The sequence below is a fragment of the Panulirus ornatus genome, chromosome 1 (assembly GCF_036320965.1).
Source record: "Panulirus ornatus isolate Po-2019 chromosome 1, ASM3632096v1, whole genome shotgun sequence".
In the NCBI taxonomy this organism is placed as follows: domain Eukaryota; kingdom Metazoa; phylum Arthropoda; class Malacostraca; order Decapoda; family Palinuridae; genus Panulirus; species Panulirus ornatus.
Genome location: NC_092224.1, coordinates 73,158,716 through 73,178,018, shown reverse-complemented (window position 1 = coordinate 73,178,018; position 19,303 = coordinate 73,158,716). Strand labels below are relative to the sequence as shown.

General features: G+C 39.7%; 1 protein-coding gene across 2 annotated transcripts in view; it reads left to right on the top strand.

The window, feature by feature from the left end:
- Positions 1-19,303, top strand: part of LOC139749601 (protein C-mannosyl-transferase DPY19L1-like) — a 49,526-nt gene that overhangs the window by 4,919 nt on the left and 25,304 nt on the right. The window contains exons 1-2 of one of the 2 annotated variants that reach the window (XM_071663723.1): positions 8,742-8,850; positions 14,610-14,722. In XM_071663723.1, coding sequence (XP_071519824.1) covers positions 14,651-14,722 — 72 coding nt within the window. In that variant the 5' untranslated portion in view covers positions 8,742-8,850; positions 14,610-14,650. Of the gene's footprint in view, positions 1-8,741; positions 8,851-14,609; positions 14,723-19,303 lie in introns of those variants that run through there. The other variant, XM_071663714.1, reaches the window with a different exon arrangement.

The window sequence follows — 19,303 nt, the reverse complement described above, 5'->3', positions numbered from 1 at the left end:
ACCTCACCATGAGTCATACATACATTAAATAACCTTACCAACCAGTCAACAATACAGTCACCCCCTTTTTTAATAAATACCACTGCAATACCATCCAAACCTGCTGCCTTGCCGGCTTTCATCTTCTGCAAAGCTTTTACTACCTCATCTCTGTTTACCAAATCATTCTCCATAACCCTCTCACTTTGCACACCACCTCAACCAAAATACCCTATATCTGCCACTCTATCATCAAACGCATTCAACAAAGCTTCAAAATAATCACTCCATCTCCTCACATCACTACTACTTGTTATCACCTCCCCATAAGCCCCCTTCACTGATGTTCCAATTTGTTCCCTTGTCTTATGCACTTTATTTACCTCCTTCCAAAACATCTTTTTATTCTTCCTAAGATTTGATGATACTCTCTCACCCCATCTATCACCTTTTTCACCTCTTGCACCTTTCTCTTGACCTCCTGCCTCTTTCTTTTATACATTTCCCACTCATTTGCATTATTTCCCTGCAAAAACCGTCCAAATGCCTCTCTCTTCTCTTTCACTAATAATCTTACTTCTTCATCCCACCACTCACTACCCTTTCTAATCTGCCCACCTCCCACGCTTCTCATGCTACAAGCATCTTTTGCGCAAGTCATCACTGCTTCCCTAAATACATCCCATTCCTCCCCCACTCCCCTTACCTCCTTTGTCCTCACCTTTTTCCATTCTGTACTCAGTCTCTTTAGGTACTTCCTCATAAGTTTCCTTCCCAAGCTCACTTACTCTCACCACTCTCGTCACCCCAACCTTCTCTCTTCTTTTCTGAAAATCTCTACATATCTTCACCTTCACCTCCACAAGATTATGATCAGACATCCCTCCAATTGCACCTCTCAACACATTAACCTCCAAAAGTTTCTCATTCGCGCATCTGTCAATTAACACGCAATCCAATAATGCTCCCTGGCCAACTCTCCTACTTACATATGTATATATTTATTTATTCATTTATTTATTTTGCTTTGTCGCTGTCTCCCGCGTTAGCGAGGTAGCGCAAGGAAACAGACGAAAGAATGGCCCAACCCGCCCACATACACATGTATATACATACACGTCCACACACGCAAATATACATACCTATACATCTCAATGCACACATATATATACACACACAGACATATACATATATACACATGTACATAATTCATACTGTCTGCCTTTATTTGTTCCCATCGCCACCTCGCCACACATGGAATAACAACCCCCTCCCCCCTCATGTGTGCGAGGTAGTGCTAGGAAAATATACCAAAGGCCCCATTCGTTCACACTCAGTCTCTAGCTGTCATGTAATAATGCACCGAAACCACAGCTCCACTTACATACGTATACTTATGTATATCTCTTTTTAAACCAGGTACTCCCAATCACCAGTCCTTTTTCAGCACATAAATCTACAAGCTCTTCACCATTTCCATTTATAACACTGAACACCCCATGTACACCAATTACTCCCTCAACTGCCACATTACTCACCTTTGCATTCAAATCACCCATCACTGTAACGCAGTCTCGTGCATCAAAACTACTAACACACTCACTCAGCTGCTCCCAAAACACTTGCCTGTCATGATCATTCTTATGCCCAGGTGCATATGCACCAATAATCATTCATCTCTCTCCCTCCACTTTCACTTTTACCCATATCAGTCTAGAGTTTACTTTCTTACACTATCACATACTCCCACCACCCCTGTTTCAGGAGTAGTGCTACTCCTTCCCTTGCTCTTGTCCTCTCACTAACCTCTGACTTTACTCCCAAGACATTCCCAAACCACTCTTCCCCTTTACCCTTGAGCTTCATTTCACTTAGAGCCAAAACATTCAGGTTCCTTTCCTCAAACATACTACCTGTGTCTCCTTTTTTCTCATCTTGGTTACATCCACACACATTTAGACACCCCAATCTGAGCCTTTGAGGAGGATGAGCACTCCCCGCGTGACTCCTTCTTCTGTACCCCTTTTAGAAAGTTAAAATACAAGGAGGGGAGGGTTTCTAGCCCCCCCGCTCTTGTCCCCTTTAGTCACTTTCTACAACACATGAGGAATGCGTGGGAAGTATTCTTTCTCCCCTATCCCCAGGGATATATATATATTTTTCTTTTTTTTCTTTCAAACTATTCGCCATTTCCTACGTTAGTGAGGTAGCATTAAGAACAGAGGACTGGGCCTTTGAGGGAATATCCTCACCTGGCCCCCTTCTCTATTCCTTCTTTTGGAAAATTTAAAAAAAACTCGAGGGGAGGATTCCCAGCCCCCGCTCCCTCCCCTTTTAGATGCCTTCTACGACATACAGGGAATATGGGGGAAGTATTCTTTCTCCCCTATCCCTAGGGATATATATATATATATATATATATATATATATATATATATATATATATATTTTTTTTTTTTTTTTTTTTTCCAAACTATTCGCCATTTCCCGTGTTAGGGAGGTAGTGTTAAGAACAGAGAACTGGGCAGGGCCATTGAGGGGATATCCTCACCTGGCCCCCTTCTCTGTTCCTTCTTTTGGAAAATTAAATAAAATTGAGAGGGGAGGATTTCCAGCCCCCCGCTCCCTCCCCTTTTAGTCGCCTTCTACGACACGCAGGGAATACGTGGGAAGTATTCTTTCTCCCCTATCCCCAGGGATGAATATATATATATATATATATATATATATCTGGAGAAGGCATATGATAGAGTTGATAGAGATGCTCTGTGGAAGGTATTAAGAATATATGGTGTGGGAGGCAAGTTGTTAGAAGCATTGAAAAGTTTTTATCGAGGATGTAAGGCATGTGTACGTGTAGGAAGAGAGGAAAGTGATTGGTTCTCAGTGAATGTAGGTTTGCGGCAGGGGTGTGTGATGTCTCCATGGTTGTTTAATTTGTTTATGGATGGGGTTGTTAGGGAGGTGAATGCAAGAGTTTTGGAAAGAGGGGGCAAGTATGAAGTCTGTTGGGGATGAGAGAGCTTGGGAAGTGAGTCAGTTGGTGTTCGCTGATGATACAGCACTGGTGGCTGATTCATGTGAGAAACTGCAGAAGCTGGTGACTGAGTTTGGTAAAGTGTGTGAAAGAAGAAAGTTAAGAGTAAATGTGAATAAGAGCAAGGTTATTAGGTACAGTAGGGTTGAGGGTCAATTCAATTGGGAGGTGAGTCTGAATGGAGAAAAACTGGAGGAAGTGAAGTGTTTTAGATATCTGGGAGTGGATCTGGCAGCGGATGGAACCATGGAAGTGGAAGTGGATCATAGGGTGGGGGAGGGGGCGAAAATTCTGGGAGCCTTGAAGAATGTGTGGAAGTCGAGAACATTATCTCAGAAAGCAAAAATGGGTATGTTTGAAGGAATAGTGGTTCCAACAATGTTGTATGGTTGCGAGGTGTGGACTATGGATAGAGTTGTGTGCAGGAGGATGGATGTGCTGGAAATGAGATGTTTGAGGACAATGTGTGGTCTGAGGTGGTTTGATCGAGTTAGTAACGTAAGGGTAAGAGAGATGTGTGGAAATAAAAAGAGCGTGGTTGAGAGAGCAGAAGAGGGTGTTTTGAAATGGTTTGGTCACATGGAGAGAATGAGTGAGGAAAGATTGACCAAGAGGATATATGTGTCGGAGATGGAGGGAACGAGGAGAAGAGGGAGACCAAATTGGAGGTGGAAAGATGGAGTGAAAAAGATTTTGTGTGATCGGGGCCTGAACATGCAGGAGGGTGAAAGGAGGGCAAAGAATAGAGTGAATTGGAGCGATGTGGTATACCGGGGTTGACGTGCTGTCAGTGGATTAAATCAAGGCATGTGTATGGGGGTGGGTTGGGCCATTTCTTTCGTCTGTTTCCTTGCACTACCTCGCAAACGCGGGAGACAGCGACAAAGCAAAAAAAAAATATGTATATATATATATATATATATATATATATATATATATATATATATATATATATTGTTGAGTATTCCTGGTAAATTATGTGGGAGGGTATTGATTGAGAGGGTGAAGGCATGTACAGAGCATCAGATTGGGGAGGAGCAGTGTGGTTTCAGAAGTGGTAGAGGATGTGTGGATCAGGTGTTTGCTTTGAAGAATGTATGTGAGAAATACTTAGAAAAGCAAATGGATTTGTATGTAGCATTTATGGATCTGGAGAAGGCATATGATAGAGTTGATAGAGATGCTCTGTGGAAGGTATTAAGAATATATGGTGTGGGAGGCAAGTTGTTAGAAGCAGTGAAAAGTTTTTATCGAGGATGTAAGGCATGTGTACGTGTAGGAGGAGAGGAAAGTGATTGGTTCTCAGTGAATGTTGGTTTGCGGCAGGGGGTGTGTGATGTCTCCATGGTTGTTTAATTTGTTTATGGATGGGGTTGTTAGGGAGGTGAATGCAAGAGTTTTGGAAAGAGGGGGCAAGTATGAAGTCTATTGGGATGAGAGAGCTTGGGAAGTGAGTCAGTTGTAGTTCGCTGATGATACAGCGCTGGTGGCTGATTCATGTGAGAAACTGCAGAAGCTGGTGACTGAGTTTGGTAAAGTGTGTGAAAGAAGAAAGTTAAGAGTAAATGTGAATAAGAGCAAGGTTATTAGAACAATGTTGTATGGTTGCGAGGCAGTGGGCTATGGATAGAGTTGTGTGCAGGAGGATGGATGTGCTGGAAATGAGATGTTTGAGGATAATGTGTGGTGTGAGGTGGTTTGATCGAGTAAGTAACGTAAGGGTAAGAGAGATGTGTGGAAATAAAAAGAGCGTGGTTGAGAGAGCAGAAGAGGGTGTTTTGAAATGGTTTGGCACATGGAGAGAATGAGTGAGGAAAGATTGACCAAGAGGATATATGTGTCGGAGATGGAGGGAACGAGAAGTGGGAGACCAAATTGGAGGTGGAAAGATGGAGTGAAAAAGATTTTGTGTGATCGGGGCCTGAACATGCAGGAGGGTGAAAGGAGGGCAAGGAATAGAGTGAATTGGATCGATGTGGATACCGGTTGATGTGCTGTCAGTGGGTTGATCAGTGCTGTAAGCCGGTAAACCAGAAGTGTGAGGTATTATATTTGCAGGTGGACGTAGTTATACATGTAGGGGTGGGTTGGGCCATTTCTTTGTCTGTTTCCTTGCACTACCTCGCAAAACGCGGGAGACAGCGACAAAGCAAAAAAAAAAAATATTGGAAGATCACAATTTTGCGCTGATCAAGTATATATCCTAATATCCACGTGAAAATGAAACACAATAATTCAAGTGACTTCCATGTATAATCACATCGATGGAGGGTAGCACAAGAGAGGAAATTAACAGCATTGTACAGAGACTAGTTAGGAGCCCGTGTGGTCAGCAATTGGTCAAGAGAAGTGCGATCATACTTTTCTTTGAAGAAATGTATCAGAGAAAATCCATTTTTAGAAATCAAATGATTTAGATTACAATTTATGGATTGGAAGGTATATTGATTGAAGATTGATAGAATTGCTCTGTGTAAGGATTAAGAATACTAAAGGCTTGGGAGGACAAGTCATGTTTAACAGTGAAAAGGTTTTTTATCGATACTATAATGATGTGTATGATCTAACAGAAAGGAAAGTTTTATTAGTTTAGGGTTGAGGGTCAAGTCAATTGGGAGTTAAGTTTGAATGGAGAAAAACTGGAGGAAGTAAAGTGTTTTAGATATCTGGGAGCGGATGGAACCATGGAAGCGGAAGTGGATCATAGGGTGGGGGAGGGGGCGAAAATCCTGGGAGCCTTAAAGAATGTGTGGAAGTCGAGAACATTATCTCGGAAAGCAAAAATGGGTATGTTTGAAGGAATAGTGGTTCCAACAATGTTGTATGGTTGCGAGGCATGGGCTATGGATAGAGTTGTGCGCAGGAGGATGGATGTGCTGGAAATGAGATGTTTGAGGATAATGTGTGGTGTGAGGTGGTTTGATCGAGTAAGTAACGTAAGGGTAAGAGAGATGTGTGGAAATAAAAAGAGCGTGGTTGAGAGAGCAGAAGAGGGTGTTTTGAAATGGTTTGGGCACATGGAGAGAATGAGTGAGGAAAGATTGACCAAGAGGATATATGTGTCGGAGGTGGAGGGAACGAGAAGTGGGAGGCCAAATTGGAGGTGGAAAGATGGAGTGAAAAAGATTTTGTGTGATCGGGGCCTGAACATGCAGGAGGGTGAAAGGAGGGCAAGGAATAGAGTGAATTGGATCGATGTGGCATACCGGGGTTGATGTGCTGTCAGTGGGTTGAATCAGGGCATGTGAAGCGTCTGGGGTAAACCATGGAAAGCTGTGTAGGTATGTATATTTGCGTGTGTGGACGTATGTATATACATGTGTATGGGGGTGGGTTGGGCCATTTCTTTTGTCTGTTTCCTTGCGCTACCTCGCAAACGCGGGAGACAGCGACAAAGCAAGAAAAAAAAAAATATTGGAAAGGATCACAATTTTGCGCGTGATCAAGTATATTCCTAATAGTCCACGGTGAAAATGAAACACAATAAGTTCCCAAGTGCACTTTCATGTAATAATCACATCATCAGGGGAGACACAAGAGAGAAATATAACAGTCAGTTGATATACAACCACGAGACGTAGTTAGGACGCCATTTGGTAAACATGCAATTGTCCAAGACAGACAACAAGCGTATCATAACTTATTATATTACACATCTTATCAAGAATAAAGTTATCCAATTTGTATAGACCATCACTAATATTAAGATTAAAATTTTTTGTGTATTTGATAGTATTTGATTGAAGAATCAATGATATTTCTCGTGGTAATAGAGTTAGAGTTAATAACTGAGATGGCATTAAGCCAGTCAGTACAATGATCATAGTTTTTAACATGATTAAACAAGGAATTTGAATCTTGTCCCATTCTTATACTATAATTATGTTGCTTGATTCTAACAGAAAGATCTTTACCAGTCTGTTCAGTATAATTCTTATCACAATTTCTACATGGCACTTTATAGATGCACCCAAGAAAATTTTTTGGTGAATTCCTGATTAAGATATTCTTTATAGTATTATTGTTGCTGAAGGCAACATTTACATAAAGGATTTAAGCAACATGGGAAATAAAGTAGAATTATTATTAAAAGGGAGAACTAATAGATTCTTGGTGTCAATGGGAGGTTTGGGCTCAACTCTATAAAATGATTTCTTCGCTAACTTAAGGGATTTATCAATGAAAGATCTAGGATACTTTAACTTAGATCCAATAAAACATATCTTCTCAAACTCATCATCAATATACTCTGGACTGCAAATACATAATGCCCTTAGGAACATAGATTGAAATGATAATGATTTTACTCGTCATGTTGAGATGAGTAATAATGGATATATGAGCATACATTGGTAGGTTTTCTGTATATGCTAAACTTAAACTTGTTTCCTTGCTTATGGATTTTGCAATCTAAAAATGGTAACACCATAATTTTCATTTTCTACAGTAAATATGATGGAAGGTATTAGATTGTTAAGTAAGGGGAGAAATATTTGTAAATTTTCATTTGTTGGCCAAAGACAAAGAACATCATCTACATATTTAAACCAAATTGCATTAGAAGGTAAGATATCCTTTTAGTAATTTTGTTTCAAAAATTCCATATAAAGATTACTTAGTACAGGTGAGAGAGGTTAAAAAATTCCATATAAAGATTACTTAGTACAGGTGAAAGAGGGTTACCCATTGCCATACCAAATTTTTGAGCATAATAATCTCCATTGAATTAAATACACATTTTTTTATACACAATTTTATCAGTTCAGTGAAAACATACTTTGAAACAGGTAAATGAATATCATCCAAGACATCAAATAAATATTCTAAAAGGTCATCTACTGGAACGTTTGTGAAAAGTGAGGAAAGATCAAAGCTAACTAGTTTGAAATAAAAATTAACATTGATATTGTTAAGCCTGTTAACTAAATCTACATTGTTCTTAATATTAGAATTTGATATCTTACCCACTAAAGGGATTAATAAAGAAACTAACCATTTGACAATTTATATGTGATGGAACCTACTGAACTCACTATAGGTCTTGCTGGAAAATTTTGTTTATGTGTTTTGGTAAGTCCATACATATATGGCGATGAAGGACACAAAGATGACAAACTTAGGATAAGAGAACCATTACCTTTTAACAACTTCAGTTATTTATTGAAATAGGAATTAAATGCTTTTAGGGGATTCTTACCGAGCTTAAAATATATTGTGTCATTATGTAAAAGATCATTCATTTTACATGAATAATTACTTTTGTCCATAATCACAGCAGTGTTAGTGTTAGCCTTATCTGCTTTAATAATATGTATATCATTGTCTTTTTTTTAAGATGTTAATAGCTCTTATAAATCTTTGAGGGCATTTAGGTTCCACTGGTTTTGACAAACTGGCATACACTAAACCCTTACAGATATTAATTTCATCATTATTTAATTACTGTATTTCTCTAAATTGCAAAAAGACTTTGTGATATCAACACAGCTGGCTTCCCTGTTTTGTGTGCTCTAACAAAATTTAAGATGTTTAAGAATTATTGTGAACCAGGATCTAAATCATAACAAAGAGAGTTAAGAACATTTATTAAATCTTCATTGATTAATGAATCAAATGGCAGGATGAAACTAAATTCATTATCTTGACTTCGTAGAGTACTTGTTATAAGTGAAAATAAACACAGAGTATCATTACGTTATCTTACGATCTCAAAAGGTTTTTCCTGTTACAAGACTGCGAAGAGGGTCCCGGCTCACTGGGTCCGGTTGGAAGGGCGTTTGGTGTGGTACTTCTTGGATCCTGACAACATCCACATCCTCACCAACTCCTGCACGGTCTGTAACCTCACTCACCCTTCTTGCATTACCTGTGGCCAGCCCCATTAGTGGCACCCATTGCAGTTGACCCACCAACATCACCTGCACGTGGTATATCCACCAGCAGCACCTGCATGTGGCACACCTGCAGTATTCCTCTCCCCCATTGCCCTATCAACAGCCCACAGTCTGTGGCAGCAGCACACTCAGTTGACCCACCAGCAGGAGGCCCACCTATACTTGCATTGCTAAGGACACCAAAGGAGTGTTGATTGATGACATTCTTCTTGATTGTCAGCTTAGTATATTTAAAAGACACAACTTACCTTTCACTTCAGGCTGGTTTCAATGGGGCCAACTGAATTGAACATGTTCAAGACCTATGATGCTGGACACAGGTCTTTGTTGTTGTAGACTCCAGTTCCTCATAGTTTCTTTGCATTCCTCATCACTGCATTGCAGTCATAGTAGCATTCAGAGTGAACAACAATGGGCCAAGGATGATGATCAAGAGACTATCCCACAAGGTGTGCTCAGTTCAGGGCCATAGCAGGCAGCTTCAGCTTATCCAGCAACAGGGAGGACACCAGTAACACAGTCTGCTACCAGATCTCCATGCCAGCTCTTTCCTCTACACCACAGAGATTGTTTCAATGACTGTAGTCTTCTCAGTAGTTGCAGCATTTCCCTAGCTTGTTGATGCAAGCCTTGGCTATCTCAAACAAGGATTCACCTTTATCTTTCTGAGAAGTCATTATTTCTACCTCAAGTTAAAAAGTTTTAGCTTGAGTAAATTCCAAACATTGTTGACCATAATGATGCAATCTTGGACTTCAACTAATCCACAACATTATCAATGGTGCTGTGATATGCATTTTCTTACAACTCTAGAAGAGTTTTGATAACAAATGAATACATTGTATCCTGTAAGGAGGTGGCCAGATGTCACTCCTAATTGATGATAACCACTTACAGGAGCTTGCAGTATTTTCACACATACAGTATGTACTTAAGTTCATAGTATATGTCACATATGCTTATTATGTTGAGTCACTGTCTCACTGCTTTACTTTTTATATTCATGGCACCAGGTGACAGCACTTATACACTGCAAAGTAACTGGACTCCATAGCTGATATAAGATATTCGTAGATACCAATATTTCACCACTTCTGTGGACCAATTTTCATTTCTGTATGTTCACCAAGCATTCAGTATCTTGGCTTGAAACTATTAAGGTAACATTCACCCTCACTGTGGAGAAAATCCACAAAAATATGCAGAGCAGAGCAACTGTATTGCCAACTGTATTGTATAATGATGGGTATATGTCTGATGGGTTGGAGTTTTAAACTTGAGTTTGGAGGCCAGTTCTTTAGTTTGTCTTAAGTTATTTCACTGTGCATGTGTTTTTTTAGTGATGTATCTGTTGGGGATGGCGGGATATGTGAGTAAAGGTTACTGAAGTGTGATGTAGGAGTAGGGTTTTTGTTTCTACTTTGTGGTTTATGGTTGATTATAGAGTGGTTGGGATTGGGAGGGGTTGCATAGAACTGAGTGCTAAGCATTTTGAGGAGGATTTGTGTTGGTAAGATCTTTCTTTCATTGTGAATGAGATGGGTGACAGCCAGTGATTGTTCTGAGTGCTTTATTTTGTGTGATTAGAATTTTTGTTGCATTTTCTTTGTGTAGGTGGAAGACCAGGCAAATGAGGCATAGTTTAAAGTGAAGCAGATGCAATCTTTGTGTAGGACGTTGAAGGATTGTTTTTCCTTGTCAAAATCTTGTTCTAGTTAGAGTTCTGAGGGCAATAGTTTGTGTGCTGCTTTGCTTTTTTATGTTATTGGTGTAGGGCGTGAATGTCATGCGAGTGTTGTATGTGATGCCTAGAATGGCTGATGTCTTGTCAGGGTGAGACTGCCTAGGCAGGGCAAGCGGAGGGTGTTTTTTTTAAATGCACGCTGCAAGAGTGGTGAATTTATTGTGCACTGGAGGGTATGAGCTTGGTCCATGTCTGTCTGGGGTATATAGTGATCAAAAATTTTTGTGGAGATGCAAACATTCTATTTTGGGTAAGCCATTATTCCAGTTGAATAATGTAGTGCTGTGTTATTCATGTTGTTACTTGGGTAGTTAGGATGTGATTGTGAGGATATTACTTGTTCTTGGCCGCTGTGCTGAGCTAAAGGTCATATCTACATGTTTTACGTGCTCACACACATTTTTTTCACAACTGGAAAATGGTGGTCATCATCTCCCATGTAGCAAGGCACGGCAAGCCAGTGACATTAACCCTAACCCAGGACCACCATTATACCTTTTCCCACATTGTCAAATGCCTAATCATTATAAAGCATTAATCCATCTGATGCTCCAACTTCAATAATTAGCATCACCTACACTGCACATCATGGTCATGCATAAGGGACGTCTCAGAACATCAGAAATGCAGCAAGTGGAGGGGATAAGGAAAAGAGAACAATATTGGAGATGGGAGGATAGAGTGAAAAGACATAGAATTGTGAGGCTGGGGCCTGAACATGCAGGAGAGCCAATGGTATGCAAAGGATAAAGTGAGTTGGAATGATGTTGTATATAAGGGTCAACATGCTGTCATTGGAATGAACAACATGTATGAAGCAGCTAGAGGAAACCATGGAAAGGTCTCTGGGGCCTGGTTGTGGGTAGCAGGCTGTGATTTTGTTGCATTACACATGACAACTAGAGAATGGATGTGAATGAATGAAGCCTTTTCTATGTCTCTTCTTGGTGCTACCTTGCTAACATAGGAAAAGAACAAATATGAAAGAAAGAAAAACACACACACACTCGTGGATGTGGATAGGGAGCTGTGGTTTTGCTGCATTACACATGACAGCTAGAGAATGGATGCAAGTGGATGTGGCTTTTCTTTGTATGTTTCCTGGCTCTACCTTGCTGACGCAGGGGGAGGTGTTGCTGTTTCTTGTGGGACAGGGTGGCATTGCTGTTTCCTGTAGGGAGGGAGGGTGCTGGGAATGGATAAAGGCAAGTATGAATTTGTATGAATGTGTACATATTTATACATGCATGTATATGTACATGCTTATGCATATATATGTATATTAGTGGATGGGTCTTCGATTTTTTCCTGGTGCTACCTCGCTTACTTGGGAAATGGCAGTTAAGTACAATATTTTTTTCATTAAACTTAACTGCTGTCTCCTGCGTTAGTGTGATAGCACAAGGAAACAGACGAGGAATGGCCCAATCCATCCACATACACATGTATATACATACATGTCCACACATGCACCTATACATACCTATACATCTCAATGTATACATATTTATATACACACACACAGACATATACATATATACACATGTACACAATTCATACTGTCTGCCCTTATTCATTCCCGTCGCCACCCCGCCACACATGAAATGACAACCCCCTCCCTTCGCATGTGCGCAAGGTAGCACTAGGAAAAGACAACAAAAGCCACATTCGTTCACACTCAGTCTCTAGCTGTCATGTATAATGCTCCGAAACCACAGCTCCCTTTCCACATCCAGGCCCCACAAAACTTTCCATGGTTTACCCCAGACGCTTCACATGTTTTACAGTTATTATCTTTGAAAACTATGATACAGGTTTTGATAATGACAAATAAGCCTTCCAGATTAGCGACAGTTGAAGCAACTTCATACTGTTCGTAATTTACCCCATAAAACATTTTTTCCCGTAATGAAATTTTTTTTAATATTTTCAGATATTTTTGTATGTACTTAGAAAAGAAATTATGGAAGTAGTTTACACACATCAGTAAATGTTTAATGTGGATGAGACTGGCTTATTTTGGAGAAAACATCAAAGGATAATCGTTGCAAGGAAGAAAAGACAGCTCAAGGTTTCATGGCTGCCAAAGATTGCTTGATATCTCTATCATATTGGGAGGGAATGCCAAAGGAGATTTTAAGCCTAAACCCTTGCTAGTATTTCTTCTACTTCCAAATCTCTGAAGGGCTTTATAGAGTTTTTATTACCAGTGATTTGGCAACGTTCAGTGAATCAGATAATTCAGGGGTTGATGCAGGCAACCCATTTCAGGCTCTCACCACATTTTCTGGTTAAGTTCTCACAAACTGATAAATATATGGGACTCAGTGGATGAAAGGCATCTTGTTACATTATTTTGTTTTTTATTTTCTCCATTATATCCTTGATTATCTGAATGTTTCTGAAGTTTGTGACTTATAAAGAACTTAATGAAGAAAACTGTGGAAAAATATTTGAAAATTAGATTTACTCTATTTATATTAGGTATAAGTGGAAGTTTTTGATGCAGGTGCTTCCATCTTTACAGTGGCTAGCACTTCTGTGCTTGATTAATTGTTTGATCTCTGCCACCCATTTTCTGTTACTTTTGTAAATGTAGTATCTAAATGATTATGATTTCATGAGTTAGGAAAAATATGTAGAGAATCCAGTTTACCATATTGAATACTAAGTTTAAGTTCAATATTTTGCCAGAGGCTTTTTAACATTTCTGTACTTGATGGTTCGATATCTCCAATCTTTTTTCATATTTTTATATCTAGATAACTTTGTAGGAAACATACTCTATATAGAAGATATATTTTTGAATATTGTTTAATGAGTGTAAGTTGAACGTTTTGCTGGCCTTGCTATTGTTGATAATTATTCACTTGATAATTATTCAGTACCTGCCACCCATTTTCTCCATAATTTTTGTGACTGTCTTAATTTTATGAAATCATGATTTTGACAACAAAATACAAGAGAAAATCATTTAATCCCAAATCTTGCTTTAATAAGTGCCATATATTTTTTTTTTCTCTTTTGAAATAGCATGTGCTTCCATTGAATATGATTGAGCAGTCATGATTTGGCTTGAGTTAGCATATGTATCCAAAATGAAAGAAATATTGAATATTATCCAAAATATATATACCCTATCCCTGGGGACAGGGGAGAAAGAATACTTCCCACGTATTCCCTGCGTGTCATAGAAGGTGACTAAAAGGGGAGGGAGCGGGGGGCTGGAAATCCTCCCCTCTTGTTTTTTTTTAATTTTCCAAAAGAAGGAACAGAGAAGGGGGCCAGGTGAGGATATTCCCTCAGAGTCCCAGTCCTCTGTTCTTAATGCTACCTCGCAAATGCGGGAGACAGCGGCAAAAAAAAAAAAAAAAAAAAAAAAATCTAAAATGAATGTTGAGAATATGGTGGACGGCTTTATGTTGATTTAACCAGTAATCCATGATGTTCCCTTCCATGTTCATCTCTGAATGTGAAAAAAATCATATATAAAAGGATAGACTTATGTGCAACAGTATGAAATTAAACTAAATTGGTATAGAAATACACAGAACAGCATATAGCTGCTTTCCTTTTTAGGTGTGTTGAGGTTGAATTGAAAGTATATTTGGGTTATGCAAATATTGAATGTTTCTGGTAGGGAGCTAGTGATATGCACATATTCAGTATGTATATATATGAAAAGTGTTACTCTGCCTGCAGTTGGTTACTTAACTAGTGAGAAGTCTCCTGTGACAAGGTTGGAGAGGAACGCACTATCTTTGAGATCTTCTTTACTCCAAAGGAGTCCATTTTTTGTACATCACCATGTAGTGCAGCCTTAAAACTGCAGAATCCCTATATAAGGGGTCCTAAGGTTATATAATAGTAAATGATAATTTTTGATGCATGAAATATGGTAATGCATCATTACTTATTTCAGTTGATTTGCTAATTTAGTTTCATACAATTTCAGCAATATGCTTTGGAGTGGTACACAGTGTCCATGTAGCTACCATGTTTGAAAATGACAGACACTTCTCTCATCTCTCCAACTTAGAGAGAGAAATGACCTTCCGTACAGAAATGGTAATTATATTATTTATGTAAAATCACTACCAGTTCAACCAATTCATTCATTGTTTTATGAAGTGTCTTTCTTATGAAATTGTCTTTTGTATTGGCAAGTAATTAGTGTATTAATGTATCCTGTGTCTCTTGACTTTTAGATTTCCTGTATAACATAGGATACAACAAAAGCAGAAATATGTCTGCTATACTTTTAATGCTTAATAGGATACAACAAAAGCAGAAATATGTCTGCTATACTTTTAATGCTGATTCCTAATTTTCTTTTGGCAAAGCTTGCTCTTTGTTTCCTTTTTTATCACCTAGCTTTCAGATTTAAACTGTTTGATGTGATCTAAATCTCTGTAATACCATACTCTTTATTACTATATATTAACGTTAAGTATCATTTGGTTTATTATGAAGTTTACGTAATGTAAAACCTTTAATAGTGTTTGTAGTCTGTTATTTTCATGTTTTTAGTAGTTATCTTCAAAAGTTGATTGTTATGCCTGTCTTTTTATTGATATATTCATTCCCATTTACAGTTCAGTGTTCTTAACGGAAACTTTGGCATTTTTGGTAATGTAAGCTTTTCTTCTTTTTTTTCTTTTGTCAACTGCAGAGCATGACAGACTTTTAGGGATGGCTCTGTCCATTGTTGTCCTCATATTTTAACTCTCAACTTGAGTTTGGCCTCATCTTGAAAACGTTAAATCATAATTGCAGTAAACTGCAATTTGTCACTGTCTCCTGCATTAGCGAGATAGCGCAAGGAAACAGACGAAAGAATGGCCCAACCCACCCGCATACACATGTATATACATAAAACACACACATATACATACCTATACATTTCAATGTACACATACATATACATACACAGACTTATAGATATATACATCTGTACATATTCATGCATGCTGTCTTCATCCATTCCCGTCACCACCCCACCACACATGAAATGGCATCCCCCTTCCCACGCACCTATAAGGTAGCACTAGGAAAAGACAACAAAGGCCACATTCGTTCACCCTTAGTCTCTAGCTGTCGTGTGTAATACACCAAAACAACAGCTCCCTTTCCACATCCAGGCCCCACAAAACTTTCCATGGTTTACCCCAGACACTTCACATGCCGTGGTTCAATCCATTGATAGCATGTTGATCCCGGTATACCACATCGCTCCAATTTGCTCTATTCCTTGTGCTCCTTTCACCCTCCTGCATGATCAGGCCGTGGATACTCAGTCTTTTTCACTCCATCCTTCCACCTCCATGTTTGGTCTCCTGCTTCTCCTTGTTCCCTCCACCTCTGACACATATATCCTCTTTGTCAATCTTTTCTCACTCATTCTCTCCATGTGACCATACCATTTCAATACACCCTCTTCTGCTCTCTCAACCACACTCTTTTTATTACCACACATCTCTGTTACCCTATTATTACTTACTTGATCAAACCACCTCACACCACATATTGTCCTGAAGCATCTCATTTCCAACACATCCACCATCCTCTGCACAACCCTATCTATAGCCCATGTCTCGCAAACATATAACATTGTTGGAACCACTGTTCCTTCAGACATACCCATTTTTGCTCTCTGAGATAGCGTTCTTGTCTTCCACACATTCTTCAACACTCCCAGAACCTTGGCCCCCTCCTCCACCCTGTGACTCACTTCCCCTTCCATGGTTCCATCCACTGTTAAATCCTCTCCTAGATATCTAAAACACTTCACTTCCTTCAGTTTTTCTCCATTCAAAGTTACCTCCCAATTAACTTGTCCCTCAACCCTACTGAACCTAATAACCTTGCTCTTATTCACATTTACGCTCAGCTTTCTTCTTTCACACACTTTACCATACTCAGTTGTCAGCTTCTGCAGTTTCTCACCCGAATCAGCCACTAGTGCTGTATCATCAGCGAACAACAACGGACTCACTTCCTAAGCCCTCTCATCCAGAACAGACTGCATACTTGCCTCTCTCTCCAAAGCTCTTGCATTCACCTCCCTATCAACCCCATCCATAAACAAATTAAACTACCATGGAGAATCACGCACCCCTGCCGCAAACCGACATTCATTGAGAACCAATCACTTTCCTCTCTTCCTACTTGTACACATGCCTTACATCCTTGATAAAAGCTTTTCACTGCTTCTAGCAACTTACCTCCCACACCATATACTCTTAATACCTTCCACAGAGCATCTTTATCAACTCTATCATATCCCTTCTCCAGATCCATAAATGCTGCATACAGATCCATCTGTTTTTCTAAGTATTTCTTACATGCATTATTCAAAGCAAACACCTGATATGCACATCCTCTAACACTTCTGAAACCACACTGCTCTTCCCCAGTCTAATGCTCTGTACATGCCTTCATCCTCTCAATAATTTCCCAGGCATACTCAAAAAACTTGTACCTCTGTAATTTGAACACACCTTTATCCCCTTTGCCTTTGTACAGTGGCACTATTCATGCATTCCACCAATCCTCTGGCTGTTCACCATGAACCATACATACTTTGAATATTCTCATCAACCAGTCAACAACACATTCACCAACTTTTTTTTAATGAATTCCACTATAGTACCATCCAAACCCGCCGCCTTGCCAGCTTTCATCTTCCGCAAAGCTTTTACTACCTCTTCTCTCTTTACCAAATCATTCTCCGTGACCCTCTCACTTCGCTCACCACTTCGACCAAAACACCTATATCTGACACTCTGTCATCAAACTCATTCAGCAAACCTTCAAAATACTCACTCCATCTCCCTCTCACTTCATCTTTACTTGTTATTACCTCCTCATTTGCCCCCTTCACTGATGTTCCCATTTGTTCTCTTGTCTTACGCACTTTATTTACCTCCTCCCAAAACATCTTTTTATTTTTCCTAAAATTTAATGATACTCTCTCAGCCCAACTCGCATTTGCCCTCTTTTTCACCTCTTGCACCTTTCTCTTGTCCTCTTGCCTCTTTCTTTTATAAAATCTCCCAGTCATTTGCACTACCTCCCTGCAAAAATTGTCCAAATGCCTTTCTCTTCTCTTTCACTAAAAATCTTACTACTTCATCCCAACACTCACTACCCTTTCTAATCTGCCTACCTCCCACCTTTCTCATGCCACAAGCATCTTTTGGGCAAGCCATCACTGCTTCCCAAAATACATCCCATTCCTCCCTCACTCCCCATACATCATTTGCTCTCACCTTTTTCCATTCTGCACTCTATCTCTCTTGGTACTTCCTAACACAAGTCCCCTTTCCAAGCTCACTTACTCTCACCACTCTCTTCACCCCAACATTCTCTCTTCTTTTCTGAAGACCTTTCCATATCTTCACCTTCGCCTCCACTAGATAATAATCAGACATCCCTCCAGTTGCCCCTCTCAGCACATTAACATCCAAAAGTCTCTCTTTCACACGCTTGTCAATTAACATGTAATCCAATAACTCCCTCTGACCATCTCTCCTACTTCTTTTTTTTCTCTCTTGCTATTTGCCATTTCCCGCGTTAGCGAGGTAGCGTTAAGAACAGAGGACTGGGCCTTTGAGGGAATATCCTCTCCTGGCCCCCTTCTCTGTTCCTTCTTTTGGAAGATTAAAAAAAAAATGAGAGGGAAGGATTTCCAGCCACCTGCTCCCTCCCCTTTTAGTCGCCTTCTACGACACGCAGGGAATATGTGGGAAGTATTCTTTCTCCCCTATCCCCAGGGATATCTCCTACTTACATATGCATACTTATGTATATCTCTCTTTTTAAACCAAGTATTCCCAATCCCCAGTCCTTTTTTCTGCACACAATTCTGCAAGCTCTTCACCATTTCCATTTACAACACTGAACACCCCATTTACACCAATTATACTCTCAACTACCACTTTACTCACCTTTGCATTCAAATCACCCATCACTATAACCTTGTCTCTTGCATCAAAGCTGCTAACACACTCACTCAGATGCTCCCAAACCACCTATCTCTCATGGTCTTTCTTATAACCAGGTGCATAGGCACCAATAATCACCCACCTCTCTCCACCCACTTTCAGTTTTACCAATATCAATCTAGGAGTTTACTTTTTTTACACTCTGTCATGTACTGCTACAACTGCTTTAGGAGTGGTGCTACTCCTTTCTTTGCTCTTGTCCTCTCACCAACCCCTGACTTTACTCCCAAGACATTCCCAAAACACTCTTCCTCTTTACCCTTGAGCATCATTTCACTCAGAACCAAAACATCCAGGCTCCTTTCCTCAAACATACTACCTATTTCTCCTTTTTTCTCATCTTGGTTACATGCACACATTTAGACACCCCAATCTGAGCATTCGAGGAGGATGAGCACTCCCCGCATGACCCCTTCTTCTGTTCTCCCTTTTATGTATATATATAAATATATCCCTGGGGATAGGGGAGAAAGGATACTTCCCATGCATTCCTCTCATGTCGTAGAAGGCAACTAAAGGGGACTGGGGGCTCGAAACCCTCCCCTCCTTGTATTTTAACCTTCTAAAAGGGGAAACAGAAGAAGGAGTCACACGAAACCCTCCCCTCCTTGTATTTAAACCTTCTAAAATGGGAAACAGAAGA